Source organism: Rhynchophorus ferrugineus, unplaced genomic scaffold (genome assembly GCF_030347505.1).
Source record: "Rhynchophorus ferrugineus isolate W39M unplaced genomic scaffold, kcgeb_rfMv2 rfM3, whole genome shotgun sequence".
NCBI classification, from domain to species: Eukaryota; Metazoa; Arthropoda; class Insecta; order Coleoptera; family Curculionidae; genus Rhynchophorus; species Rhynchophorus ferrugineus.
Window position 1 is genome coordinate 54,205,241 of NW_027472582.1, and position 16,220 is coordinate 54,221,460.

At 32.0% G+C, this 16,220-nt stretch overlaps 1 protein-coding gene across 1 annotated transcript in view; it reads right to left on the minus strand.

Moving 5' to 3' along the window:
• LOC143193474 (uncharacterized) overlaps positions 1-16,220 on the minus strand; it is a 178,892-nt gene that overhangs the window by 31,594 nt on the left and 131,078 nt on the right. The window contains exon 4 of the mRNA XM_076399700.1: positions 11,973-12,106. Coding sequence (XP_076255815.1) covers positions 11,973-12,106 — 134 coding nt within the window. The remainder of the gene's footprint in view (positions 1-11,972; positions 12,107-16,220) is intronic.

Below are 16,220 nucleotides of genomic sequence, written 5' to 3' on the forward strand. Positions count from 1 at the left end.
TGATTACTAAATCAATGTGCGAAGAATAATTCTTAACATTTTTCATAGAAAAATATTAACAGGATAACAGGAATATTTGCTTTGTGTGAAAAATTCTCTTGAATCAAGGCAATGCCATGGACGTATGTATAAAAACATGAAATTTAAAGTTACAATAACCGGATCTAGGCCTTAGTAATTTTTTTAGTTTCAAATTAAAAACAATTCTCAGAACAAAATAGTTAAATTTGAACGAAGATATAATCATCCAAAAAATTACATAATTATGATATTCTGAAAATTCTTTTTAGATAACTTACTCAGAAAAATAGAACTATTTTTGAAAAAATATATATAGTTGAAAACGTATACCATATTTAAAACATTGAGCACGAACAAACGATAAATAAGTTGAGATAAAAGTTTCATTTGAAAACTCAAATGATTATATTTAATGGCTATTGAAACTCTGCCCACTCGAATGAAATATGTGTACGAAGATTCCGTTTTATACATAAAAATGAATGGAAATAATAAAATAATACAAAAATGGTTATTTAAATCTACGAAAGCTCTTTTGAAGGTGCTCTGGGACACTCGAAGCACACAATAAAATGCCTCGTCGGAAAAAAATCAGAATTCGTATAATGTAAAAAACGGTATACTATTGTTGAACGGTTTGAAAAGGATGTCCTACGGAGTTATTGACAATAGAGGCGAAACAACATAAAATTTATGTTTAAGGAAAAACACACCGGCTTCCTTTTTTGTCATTCTCCGGATGCCAGATTTTTATTTAGACAATATTTCAATATCGAAGGCATCGGTTTTAATAATTCCCTTGGAGTGGGGATAACTGATGTCCGTGTATTTTATTATCCTGTTCAAAAATGTAGAAGGAGCAATATTTTACGTAACCATATAGCTATTATTTAGCAATAATGAGACTATTATTAAAATATAACTGTTTTAAAATTTTGAAAAGTGTCTTCCTCTAATTCATCAACTTTCTATTTCATCAGGTTAAGCAAGGGTTACAGCGTAATTAGAACACTATTGCCTCTCGTGTGTCAGGAAAAACTACCAGTGTCAATTAAAATCCTCGTGCATTCCGTTTTTCTATATTGCTTGAACATATGGTCTAGTATCTACAAACCCACCAAGATCAAAAATGCATGCGTTCAAAAATTATATAGTGACTCGCATTTCTACGTGGTATGTCAGACGAAAACAAATACTTCAAGAAACAGCAGCACATTAATCTACCAGTTCACAAACATAATCACCAAAAATTCCATAAAACAACTTCCATCATTAATAAATTTAATTCGACAAATTCCCGCTCTGCTACCGTAATGTCATGTAGTACAATTTATAACAGTATACCGATGAGATATCTAGAAAGGTCTTCATACCTTTCCCGGCTTATCTTTTTAAGAAATTAATAAACACCCTTAACCTATACTCTTGTTTCCTTAAAACAATCTAATAGAAAATTTCTTTTATTATATACAACTTCAAGTTACCAAATAATTAAAAATCACTTACACTACAATATAACCAAGACATGATATCTTAGTTGGATTATTTTAAAGGTTAGGCAATTTTTGACGTTAAGAATGATATTATTTCATTTTTTTATTAGGGGTTGTTTTATAGCTCGTTAGTATCTCTGACACGTTTATATTTTATTAAGTGGAATTAGACTATTTACTTACTCCAGGATATTCATTCCCAACATCAACCCAAAACTTATTCATTCACAGAGGGTGTGACAAGATGAGGTAATATTATAACCAAGTGTTCATTATCCAATCCTCCGTAAATAACAATAGCCACAATTAAATATTTTGCAAACCTCTAGGATAATGAATTGGTGCATTTGCCATAACATGGAGTATGTCATCTATTTCAAAAGTTTATTATCTTGTCATGTTTGATAAAGTATACATAGAATATTTTAAATAAAAAACATTGTGTGTGGTTGGTAGGGTGCAATTTTAGCTTGTTGCTCCTTTTCACAATGAAAAAAATGCTTTAGTGAATTTTATGAGGAGCTCTTAAAAGAAAAAAATATGAAAAATAACTTAATAATGATCATGCACGAATCTCTCGTAATTGCTCAAGTTGGAGTTCTAAAGGACAACAATATTCTGTTGGAGTAAGTGCATGTAAGAGTAATAAGCTCAATCAGCAAACTGCGGGAGATTTCGATTTTCGAAGATGGGATATGCAGAAAGGAGGAAATGTTACAATCAATATTATAATTCCTTGTTAAAGAAGTGTCAAAAATATAATAGTATGAGTAACTGATGATGATAAATGCTTAAGACTACATCGACAAAAACTTGTATCTAAGGCAACATATCAAAAATTGGTTACTAGTTACAAATCAGAAAAAAGAACATTTTTTAAAAGTCTATAATTGTTTCCTAAATTAACTTGATATTGAAAATTTAAAATAAGTTTTAATCATTGAAGAATCTAATTCATAAATAATTTGAAATACTGAAATGTGGTGCTTTAATACTATTTTTAATCACGAACGAATTTCCCCACGAAATTACATAAAATGTATCACTTTTTACATGGAATGCAATTTTCCAATTTCCAATTTCAAATGGAATCAAATAGATAATATCCCAAGTTAAAACATTCTTTTGATGTCGTACAATTAGAAAAAAGCGAAACACTTCAATAATAATAATCTACACATAATTTTAGAGTAGCGCTTTGAATGCCTAATACAAAAATTCCTGAAATGGTGTCTCGGGAATTTAATAAATTGTTATCGACCCCTAATGCGTTAATTGGTACTGCTAACAATTTATAGTAAATACAATGTATTACATGTTAAATTAATGGCTAATTAAAATATTTAACATTCATCAAAATTAATATATTATTTTATGCTAAATGTATTACTTAATTTAACACTGATGACGTTCATCATTATCAAAAATTAATGAAAGCAGTAAAGGTACCAACTCCATAAGGTGAATAAAATGTAATAACCATAAATTATATTTTTAGAAGGTAACTTACATTTTAAAAATATTATAGACACTCTTGGTGAAGTAGGTAAGTTTTAAGACTCGCTGCTAAAGATTGCGATTTCTAATACCGTTTTAATGGTTGCTTAGTTGTTTAGACAAGAGTGTGAAATTTGATATGGAATAATCCTTTGAGTTACCCCAGTAACCGACGTGGCTAAAATCAATATATAACATACCTACATTTTATCGGTAATAAAGTTACGCTGTGATTGTATTTTATACAATGATTTAGTTATGAGAAAACTCTACACAACAACTGGTACCGGATTGGCTCAAAAGTTGATTTAGCTCACAGATAGGTGACATCATGAAACAACATTACACGGCTTGAAATAAAATATTAATCAGCTCAGAGGCTAAAGGAGCTGAACAATTTATACTATTCAACATTATTTATCAAGAAGAAAGACCAAAGTGTTGACAACTGACGGGAAATCTCAATGGGACCCAGTTAGAGCAAGTGCAAAAATTCAAGTATTTGGAAGCATTAACACAAAAATCTGCCGCTGAAATCACCGGTCAAGCTTGACAAGCTTTCGCTTCTCTAAGATGGTGCGTATGCAAGAACAAAGCATTTTTAAAACGATACAATATATCATAAAATATCATCAATCATAAATAATAGTTTAATTCGATCAATTCCCGCTCTGCCACATTAATATCATGTATGTATGATTGGAAATTAAGAAAAGTCTTCATATCTTTCCCGAGTTATCTTTTTCAGATATTAATAAACACCCTTGACCTATATTTTGGTTCCCTAAAAACAATCTAATAGGTAAATTGCTCATTGTAAGATCATACAAGGTTTACAAAAAAAATCCTTTTTTTATATGCAAACTCGAATTACCAAATAATCAAATACACTACAATATAACTAAAAAAAGACATCTTAATTGGATTATTTTAAAAGTTAGGCATTTTGTGACGTGAAGAATTAAATTATTTAACTATTTTATTAAGGGTCGTCTTATAGTTCGTTAGTATGTTTGACACGCTAATAATAATATTACATTGTTTTGTATTTTACTAAGTGGAATTAGCCTATTTACTTACTTCAGGATATTCATTCAACATCACCTTAAAACTTATGCATTGAAGGTGTGGCAACATGAGATAATTTTATAAGCTAGTGTTCATCATCCAATAGTTCGAGAACAGCAACAGTCAGAATTAAATATTTTTTAAACTCAGAGGCTAATAGAGCTAAAAACTTTATACTACACAACATTATTTATACAAAAAAAGACAAAGTGTTGACAACTGACGGGAAATCTCTACAGGATCCAGATAGAGCAAATGCAAAAATTAGAGCATTTGAAAGCAGTAACACAAGGCTCTGCCTCTGAAGTTATTGGTCAAGCTGCACAAGCTGGTGCATATAGATGAACACGGAATTTTTATAAACTATGGATTTTCAAAACGATATGTTTTCTAACCATTTTTGTGACATTTCTGATTTGTTTTAAATACCAAAAATAAGAAATTAGTTATAGTTTTGCTTCAATATAACAAAAAATAATGAATAAAGAAGGCTTCCACCAAATTTCAAGTAAATCGATCTTGTAGAACTTAATATGTCATATCAAAAATCTTTAAAAAGTAGCATCCGCCCGTCCGTTCGAGATAAACACGTTTAAATCTTTGTTTTTAAATGCGGTGGTTTAAATGTTGCGTCACTAAAACAGCTGTATTCGAAAATATTAAAAATTAAGAAAAGGCCTTTTACTTTTGAAGGGTTAAGCTTTGAAAATATGAGTAAAAAAGAATTTTTTCAAATTTCTAAACTAGCATGTCCACAACATACTGTTTTCTTTATTGGAAAATCCAATGAATCCCATTATGTATGAAATTTAACATCATTAAGTTATTTTCCGCAGCTTCTTATGATTGCATAAATCTAATTCGATTTAAATTGCAATGACTCTACGACGCACAGATACGATTTTATTATTAAGATGTATTACTGGATTTGGGCGATGGCCTGGGTTATGTTTATTTTATTGAAAATGATCGATTGTGTCTCATTGGAATTGATCTAGGAGTACAGAAGGCCTCACAAAAGTAATGAGGTCAATTGATATGTGGTCAATTTTACGAAAGACAATTATAGTATTTAATCGTTCATGCAATTTGTTAACCGTTCTTCTACTAGAAACTTATGTTATCCACGTCCGTATATATTATCCGTAATTATATACACCTCACGTCAAGTACATATTATGCTTTTCCACATTGGAAGATATCAATAAAATCAATAAAAGAATCAATAAAATAACATGTGAAGTGGTATTTAAGGTGTAGCTGCTGATGTGAAAAATTGTTCACTTGCTCATTTGGCAAAATGTGTGCATATGGGGTAATTTAAAACACATATACTAATTGAAGCTGAGAAAGCATTATAAATATATACTTGTTACATTATTAGTAGTCGTTACCGACTTTACTTACAATTTGTCTTTGCAATAGTTTATATATATTGACAATACTGTTTTTTTCTATTAGATAACCTCATTAATTTACCCTACATTAAATCTATTGATTTGAATTTTTTGAGTGTCCTATTCTGCTATTATTCAAGAAGTTGCAGTACTTTGATGGTAACATGAAAATGGAGTCCTCCTCATGTCTTCTTACGACTCGCTTGATTTCCTGACAGTCGGTATCTTAAGGTCTCGGTGTAAGTAGTCACTCCTATAGTATCTGGGTGCACTTATATATATAATTCTTCTTAGAACATTTATTTTTGGAAAATATATATTATATTTATACTGCTTTTCGCAGAACATTCCAATTTCAACTACAGTTCATTCCTTCTCTTTTTAATACATATCTTCCAGTAAAATTTTGCAACAAACGTAATTTCAAGATATCTAGTTGTTGTTGTCATATGGAATAGTACTGTTATTTATTCTTATCACTATAGGTGAGCTGCACATGCGCACACACACAGTTTTACTGTAGTTAATTTTGTAGCGACCACTACGACCCTTTAGGCCACCACGCATTTACCTACAGTAAGTTCAACGGCTGGTAACGCCGATGGATTGGTACCATACGGTTCCCAGCTCTAAAAGACCACCACAACGACGCCTGGCTCTCTTTTCTTTTCTCTACCCCCTTGTAACAGTACCACTTCTCCAGCGCTACCGTACTTCTTTCACCTTAACGTAATATCCTGTCCATTCTCACGTCGACCACATGTATCATTCAGGGTTAAAATAAACAAGTTATATTCAACCAGTGTTTTTAGTTCTCGTGCCAAAAATAGTAGTGAGTGTTCGGACAAACAATCGCATCGACAGCCACACATTTCGACCGACCGACCAGACGAACATTCCTATAATTTTTATTTTCAGGTTATGTTCACACAGCGAATATAGTCACCGTAATATTCGTGTAAAGTAGGTGATGAAGATAGATATCCTTGTTACTTTAACCTTGGTCTTTATTTAGCGTCTTTTGTTGTAGAGTAGGCTTCCTTTTATTTTAGTATTCAACATTCTGTTAGTGATCCAAGATTGTAGTAGTTCTGTATATTTCTTCGAGAAAATTTTCTGTGAGAAGCTGAGAATATTTTTTCATATCCAAAATATTGTTAACTAAACTTATATTAGGTTAGATACTAAATATTCAATAAAACATGTTTTATTCTTCCCCTGTATTTTTGCTTCATTGTCCGTGTAGATCTAACATAGATATTGTTATATTAATAGAGCATCATTTTGCAACTAAATTAAGCTATCCTAATATAATATATACGTATTATAGACATGACACCTTGAAGTCATTAGCTGAATGTCAAACAATACGATTTAATTGCCTGAATAGTTCTATAATGGGTTTCAGTGACAACGATCTCCCATTCAGAAATCGAAACTGGCCACTTTATCAACGCGAAATGGTTTAGTTCAGCTCTGACAGACAAATCTTACAAAATTAACGGTTTGTTCGTCAGATAATGATGGATACAAATATACATCATTCAGTGTGAAATATCTGGCATGCGTGTCAATAAATTGCGACATCACAATTACGCATCAGTAAACGACATATATTTTACACGGACAGGTTATTTTTTTGAATTCCGTGATAAAAAAATTTATTAATCTAAACATTTTTTGTTTTAAAATGAAATTGTAAAATATTAACACAACACCTCATGTTTTGGGTTTTTCGTGTTTTTGAAAGTGAATTTACACACATAAGCCGTTTTGATCAATAATATTTTTCTACTTATCTGCCAAAACTATAATACCGTCATTAATAGGTCAATTGAAAAGTCCCCGGCCTAACACATAGATGGCACTACTAGAATAAAATCCATATGTTTTTAGTTAGCCTTAACCCTCAAAAGATGCGTGTATAAATTTGAAAGCTGTCGGATCATTAGTTTGTGAATTATAACATTTTGAGCAACGTTTGTTATTGTGAAAAAAATGGACAAAAATAAAAATTGAATCGCGTGTTGATAAAATATTGCTTTTGGAAGGCAAACAATACAGTTGAAGCAAAAACTTGGCTTGGTTCCGAGTTTCTGGACACTGCCCCAGGAAAATCAACCATCAAGGATTGATACGTAACGCATGCTTTAGACGTGGTGAAAACATTAAAAACCCCACAAAATGATATGTATGACCGTAAATTGAAATTGAAAGAAATAGCAGACATCTCGGAATATCAACTGAATGTGTACATCATATCATTCACGAGCAGTATTTGAAGATGATCAAGTATAATAATCCCGAGTTTTTGCGTGGATATGTGACAATGGATGAAACATAACTCCAGCATTTCACACCGAAGTCCAATCGACAGTCTGCAGACACTGCGCACTATAAACCCGCTCCAAAGCATGGGAAAACGCAACAGTCAGCTGGCAAGGTTATGGCGTCTGTGTTTCGGGATGCGCATGGAATAATTTTCATTGACTACCTTGATAGAGGAAGTACCAACAACAACGACTATTAAATTGCGTTATTAGAACGTTTGAAGGACGAAATCGCCGAAAAACGGCAGAAATTGCTGCTTCACCAAGATGCACCCTGTCACCAGTCGGTGAAAACGATGGCAAAAATTCATGAATTGGGCTTCGAATTGCTTTCTCATCCACCATATTCTCCAGATCTGCTCCGCAGCGACTATTTCCTGATCTCAGATCTCAAAAGAATACTCGCTGGGAAATATTTTTCGAAAAAATGGTACCGAAAAGTTAGGGGGTCGCTATAATCAGTGTATCACACTTGAAGGGAATTATGTTGATTAAAAAAAAATAAAAAAATTTTGCCAAAAAATTTTGTTGTACTATGGTAGGCAGGGAACTTTTCAATTGACCTGTTATAAAACTTCTGCAATGTCTTTAAATTAAAGCCTAAAGCTTTGAAACATTTTTCTCTTTTTCAGATGCGATCGTTATTGCTTTAAATCAATATGAAATATGTCCGAATGTTTTGAATAATATTCGCTAGTGATCGCTTTCCATATAATCGATATGAATCCTGCATTCATTTCAATTTGTAGCTGACCAACATAAATAACTTGGTCCTCTTTGTTACATGTTAAGCTGGAGAAACTCATTGTTTTAACTGTTCGAATAATATAACTTTATATGAGTTATTAAAAATATTAATCGCTTGCTTCTATCGCATTAATACTTTACAGTAAGGAGTCGAAATAATAGTTTAACTCAAACTCAGATGTTTCAATTATTTACAATTACACCACACATATCACAACACAGTATCATCTTGCTTGGCATTAGAGCCTTTATAACCATTTTTAACCCTTCTTCAGGGTTCAAAATTTCCAGAACAAAAATAAGTGAGCTAAATTTGACACTGGCATTCACACAATTTAGGATAAACTTGCCCCGCATTTTTACCATTTCGGTAGCGTGAAAGTAAAACTAACCAAAGACGACTTTCTGGATAATCTATTTTTAAAACGCAATAAATTTTGGCTAAGTAAACAAATGCAACTATATTCATATCTGAAATATTCTATAGACTTTTAATCAGGCGCACCATACTATGACTTTATTGAACAATTATTATATCTTAGTGTGACTTAATATTCGATAGGGCCCTAATATTAGCCTAAATTATTCTTTCACCAATATTATATCTATTTTTAAATATCTGCAACACTATAGAATGAATAAGCTTGAAATATAAACTAAGTTCATCTTGTTCATAGATAATCATTTCTATTATTATAAATAATTTATCAACATTTTACATCTACCAGATTTTATACAACTAAATATTATGGGCTATTAATATCAAATACAAATTATTAATTAATAATTTATTGGGTGCGGTATTTAACTATAAAATATATTGGATGAAGGGAATTATTAGTATTTAATATATTTTTAAATATATATTCAATCTGAAATTAATATGTCAACCGAGTTTAATTATTTGTTTAAAATGATCCAGCTGCATTCCAACAAACAAAAATTCGTGGGAGAAAAAATTCGTTTGGGATGGAGTAATTGCTAGAAATCTGACGGAGCTAAGTCAAGTGACCAAAGCTAGCACATTAAAACTCAATAAGAATTGTTATCCGTTATAAAAATCGAAAGAAGTATTTAAAACTTCTGTTTGCCAAATTTGTGGGTCTTTTTTAAAATTAAAGACAGACAGTTGGGCGTTAGACATTAGACGTGTAGTTCTGTTATGGTAATTATTGCAAGTTGGGTATACTTTGAATTTTAATCTAATAATTTTCTCGCTTTCTTTTTATATTGCATCTTTAAATCAGCTAAAATGATTAAAAGTAGATCTACACAACACCATAATACTCAGGCTCTATAATTGAACTGAATTAATAAAATGCACGTTTATGACTATCTTAATTTCAAAATTTGTGTGAGTGTATAATATTTTTTATTATTGCTTTTTCAGTGCAAATAAGGTTTATATTTATGAAACTACTGTCTACATTATAAGCTCCAATTCCGCACAATTCTAAAGCACGTTGGGTGTCATTCATACGAATTGCAAATTATTTATGAAGGTATAGTAAAATCGTTAGTATATTCTGTACTGCAATGTACGGTTTTTTCACCATTCTTCCAAATTAATTTTTTCCTCAACAAAAAATATTCCCTAATTTACTTTATTTTTTTCATATTATCTCAAAATGTCTATAAATTTGTTTGTAAATGATACGATTTGGAATAAAGGACTTGCCTATATTATTTAATTACATTTATACATTTATAGCGAGTTTCGGCTATCCAACATGTTAGCGAATTCCTGACTGTTTTGACAAAATCTATTTACGAAATATGCATCGACAATGGCTTTTTCCAGTTAAATGTTTGAGTTATTCATTTCAATAGAATTTCTCTATTATATTTGTAAAACTGACGTATTGAGTAATTTATTGATGTTTTTCAGCTTTTCTGGATTACCTTTCATTTTATTAGGAATCGATTTAAAAAACTGTATTAAGATAAAAGTAGATTTATTGCAGCGAAATAAAATAGCCCGCTCAGCAAATATTTAATTCATGCAGTAAATTACAGTGAAAAATAATTAAGAAAGTCACAGCATGGTGTCAAAGTTTCTAGCCAGTCGGTAATGGGTTTCTAAAGTTAACTGATTTCATATTGGGGTACAAATTAAAATCCGCCACTAACTGAAACACTTATAAGGACTAAGATGGTGCCAACGAAAAACAGCGACTACAAATGACGAACAGCAATTTGATACGTCAAAGAAAAACACTTGTTCACAATTTCTTATCATTAGATTTGCGAATTAAATACAATATAAATGAGTAAAAATAACTAGTTTGAATCCAATGAGCGCTATTGTGACAAATGTTGTTTTTTGCCTTTAATAACAGAGGCATGGAGTGATGAGTATGTTAGTAAAAGAACGTGCTAAGAATAGTTTCAAGAGGACCTGTCATTTGTAGATTCTTGACAAACTCGGTACTGTCGCTTGGCTACTTATTGTAGGTTACTCAACTATTTTCCTTCGATTTTGAGTCCTAGGAATGGTTATAAAGACATTGATCAAAGTATGAATTAAAGCATAAAGATGTTAATCGATGTTTTGGACATGTTTCTAACTACTCCACCGGCAAAAAAAGAGCGTATTTCTGCATCACATACTTACTGGGAAGGAAAGTTGTATTCCATGCCACAAGCGTAACTGTTACTTGAGCATCTATGAAGAAGTTAAAAATATACGGTACGACGAAATAATCTCGGTATGCGACAATGATATGGCTCAAGAGGTTAATACCTTAACACTCTAAAAGGGGACATCGATGGATGTTAAGATTTCAGATTATCATCTACTCCGATTAATGGTACAAAATCCTGACTGAAAAGCACTCTTGTTCTTTTGAGGATATAAAAAATTCGAACGCTTCCTGGATCACCTGGGTCATCAAGACAAATTTTATAGATGTTTTGGATAATAATGGACAGACATTTCTCAGAACAAATATGTATTAGTTTTTGTTCAATAAAGCTTTAAAATTTTATTAATAACGGCTGTTGTGAATTCTAACTGATAATAGAAAAACGTTTTTAATTTGATAAAGATTCACATTTCAACACTAAAATTATGATGTATTTCAAACTATTTACGACTAACTATCCGAATTCAAACATGAATTACTTAACATTGAATTTACTAAAAATCAAACCATTCAAGTCAATCTTTCTATCCTAAAATTGGTGATGTTTAACACCAGATAGCGCCCCCAATAAAAAACCCCGGCAAGAAAATTTTATGGAAATAAAAAGCATCAACGTCACTGAACGATCCAAATTTAAAAGAAAAATGTACCTAGTTGACCTTAAACGGGTATTATATGTATAAACCGTGAAAATTTCGATTAGTTATTCGACGTGCGTCGTCAGCTTCGTTTCCATTACCGAGCTAAACGTCAAAGCATAATAAATAGTCTTACCGGTTTCTTGTTTATATAAAAAGTTAATGTCGGTTTCGGGTCTCCAAAATCAGACGTACACGTGGCAGATAATGTGTCTCCCAAGGTGTATGATCCACTCAGTCCCTCCATGATCGGGGCTTTCTCAGGAAGCGCTGCAAAACGAAGGAAAAAAGTTAATTTACTTGGACACAATTGAATTTTGCCGATAGGCTATCAGACCAGGGACCTCGCAATTTATCTTATAAAAGTAGGCACTGAGTAGAACTGACAAAAAATATAAAGTTAAACTTTTTATTTATTGAATATTTTTATATTTAAACTATATTATTTAAACTATAATTAGGTAAAAATATATTATACTTTATTATGGTAGTTGCTGAAAAAATCTTATTAGTTTATTAGGATGTTTTTAATATTATATAATTGTTTTATTAATTATTATTATATAAAAGTCGTAACGTCTTTGTTTTAAAAACGTCTCAATTTGTTGAAACATATTAACAATTTTTATTTTAGGTATAGTAGAAATTAGTATCGTATCAATTGATTTATTCTATTGTTTTTCCTCTCCAAATAACTTATAAAAATCATGATAATAAATATAATCTGAAGTAGAAATATATAGATGTTCGTTTATAACATAGCTGTTAAGTTGTTAAGGAGAGAACACAATGTTGCCAATGAAACACAATTTATTTTCTCTCTTCTTTGCGTAAATTAATGCACAAAGACGAGTTTGTTTATTTCATTGTATAATATACAAATCATATAAAATTTTTTTTTTTTTTTTTTTTTTTTTTTTTTATAATTATATACATTGTTACTAGTCGTTGCCGACTAACCTACAATTTGTCCTTATAATAGCTTAAATCTAGGTATATATCTAATAGGACTCATCAGTCCTACATAGTCTCTAACATAATAATAATTGTTTTAACACTTTGAGTTTTTTCTAATGCACCTCACTGCACTACACTACAACACACTACACAAGTTCAAATGGTTTGGTCCTTTTGAGTCTGCGTCCGGTTTTGGTGTTGTCCAAGAGTTGTAATACTTCGAAATTAACATGAGAGTGAAGTCTCTCCTCATGTCTCTTTGCAATTCTTTTAATTTCTTGATTGACAGTCGGTATCTGAAGATCTCGATGTAAATAAATGGTCCGGTAATATCTGGGTGCACCTACGATGCTTCTTAGGACTTTGTTCTGGAAAACTTGTATTAGATTTATGTTGCTTTTTGCGGAACATCCCCATAATTGTATTCCGTATGTCCATATAGGTTTTAATATTTGTTTATATAGAAGTAATTTATTATGTATAGTTAATTGAGATTTTCTTCCAATTAGCCAGTACATTTTTCTATATTTTAACTCAAGATCTTTTCTTTTCTTTTTGACATGTTCCTTCCACCGTAGTTTTGCATCAAGTGTCATTCCGAGATACTTAGCATTATTGCTGTATGGTATGACAGTGTGGTTTATGGTCAATGGTGTAAGCGCGGCCTGTTTATAGGTGAATTGAACATGCACAGATTTGTTTTGGTTAATTTGTATTTTCCAGATTTGGGTCCATTTATTTATAGCGTCAGTAGCCTGTTGTAGGTTTCTGGTTGCATCTTCGCTATTGTTTCCGACAGCAAGAATAGCAGTATCATCAGCAAATGTAGCCATTGTAATGTTTTCGATTTGTGGTATATCACATGTATAAAGTAGGTACAGAATTGGCCCCAGTACACTTCCTTGTGGTACACCTGCTTTAGCTTCTTTTATTGTAGAGTAAGCTTCCTCTTGTTTCACTCTAAACATTCTGGCTGTGATGTAGGATTTTAATAGTTCGGTGTGTTGCTTCGGTAATATTTTCTGTAGCTTATGGACGAGGCCTTTGTGCCATACCTTGTCGAAAGCTTGTGCTACATCTAAGAATACAGCTGAGCATACTTTATTATCTTCATAGGCTTTTTCAATAACATCTGTTATTCTATGCACTTGATCAATCGTTGAATGTTTGGTAATAAACCCAAACTGGTGTGTTGGTATTAGGTTTTTTCTCTCTATAATTGGTTTTAATCTTTTCAAGAGGAGCTTTTCAAATACCTTAGCTATCATCGGTAACAGTGAGATAGGTCGATAAGCTTTTATATCATTTGGTGATTTTCCAGGTTTTGGAACCATTATTATTTCAGCCATTTTCCAAACGTCTGGGACATATTTCAGTCGAAATGCTGCATTGATTAAGTTAGTGAGCTTTATAATACCCTTTCTTGGCAGATTGTGCAGCAATTGCCCTGTTATTAAATCATAGCCTGGTGATTTATTTGGCTTGATGTTTGTTTTAATAACGTTGGTGACTTCTTTCGGAGTTGTTAATTGAATTGTCGAATTTTCGCCGTCTATGTCCGGTAAAGTATGTTCAATTTCACTTTCGTTTGGTTTGAAAGTTTTCTCTAAATGGTCAGCGAATGCTTCTGCTTTCTCCAGGTTGCTGCGTGCCCAACTTCCATGCATGTTTCTTATCGGAGGACTATGTAGACAGGATCGTTTTAGGTATTTAGTGGCTTTCCAGAGCGAATAGTCTGTGTTCTTGTCGTCTGTTAAATTTCGTAGATAGTTATTTATGGAATTGTTTTTAATTTCCAAAATTTCCCTCTTCAACCTTTGTGTTATGTTGTTTAAGATATTCTTATTTTCAGGTGTTCTATTTTGCTGCCATTTTTTCCGTAGTTTTCGTTTTTCAGCTACCATTTCCTTGATTTCTTTCGGGTAATTTATTCCTTTGGTTGAAGTTTTAATTTCTGGAGTGTTATTCCAAGCAGCCTGTTGGATGTCTGCAACGAGTTTTTCGGTTTCATAATTTAATTGGTCTTCTGTCTTAAGGGGAACATTTAGTTGAATTCGATTGTTTATTTCTTCAACAAATCCTTCCCAGTCTGTCCTCTTGTTGGTTAATGTTGGATTTTGTTGTTTTCTTATAATGTTTTCACTCAGCGTCAAAATCACAGGTGTGTGATCTGAACTTAAGTCAAAATTTTCTTCAACTTCCATGTAGTTAGTGGTTATGTTTCTAGCTATAAAGAAGTCTAACAGGTCTGGAGTTTTCTCTGGATCGGTAGGCCAATAAGTTGGTTTTCCTGTCGACATGTAACTGCACCCTAGCTCAGCAGCTGCTTTATGTAATTCATTACCTTTAGTTGTCGTCATTCTAGATCCCCATCTTGTATTTTTAGCATTGAAATCACCACCGATTATAAATTTTTCTCCTAGGTTGTTTAGAACATTCAAGTAATTTTCTTTTTTTTGGTTGTATCTTGGAGGGCTATATATGGAAGCTAATGTAACCCTGTATTTGCTAGATATAACAGTTACTGCCGTTACCTGATTTTCTGCTAAACTGAGTCCGGGTTCTTGATGATGGCATATATTATTTTTTATTATTATTGCACTTCCTCCTCTTGCTGTGTTAGCTGGATGAATGGTGTGGTAAAAGTGATATCCTCTAAATTTAATAAAGGATTCCTTTGTCAAATGGGTTTCAGATATTAAGCAAATATCTATTTTTTGCAATTCTAGGAATACTTGTAGGTCAGCGTGATGTTTCTGAATCCCATTAGCATTCCAAATTGCGATGCGGATGTCTTTACTTGCCATTTTTAGTTCTTGAGGCCACCGCCCTATTGTTTTCGAGTTTAAGTAATCTTTCAGAAAACGATTCAATAATCTTTTCCTGGTTGTCCAGCTTTGCTATAAGTTTCAATAGCAGTTCGTTGGTTGTAACGTCTTCTTTTTTTGTTTCTTTTTGAGCGGTTTGGTTTATGCTTTGAGCATAGGTCATTTCATCGTTGACTTCGTTGTACATTTTTGGTTGTTTATTTTGAGTCACTGTTTTTTGCTCTTTAGCCTGACTGATTTTATTTCTTCTCTCTTGGAATGTTTTCGCAACTACGCATCCTCTGTAGCTTGCTGGATGCGCTTCATTGCAATTCGCACATTTCGCTTTTGTTCCTTTGGGTTTTTTGCATTCTCCCGTGATGTGTTTTCCTGAGCATTTTACACACCTTGGTTCCCTTTTACAGAATTTTTGTGTGTGTCCATGTAATTGGCATCTCTTGCACTGTGGCACAAGATTTGCCTTTCTAAGAGGTTCTATTTTTACTTCGACTCCTAGAATTTGTTTAATTTCATAAATTGCTTTTATGTCCGTGTTATGTTGGAATGATAACATAAACAGTGGTAAAGGCTTCTTCTGGACAACTATTTCTCCATTGTTA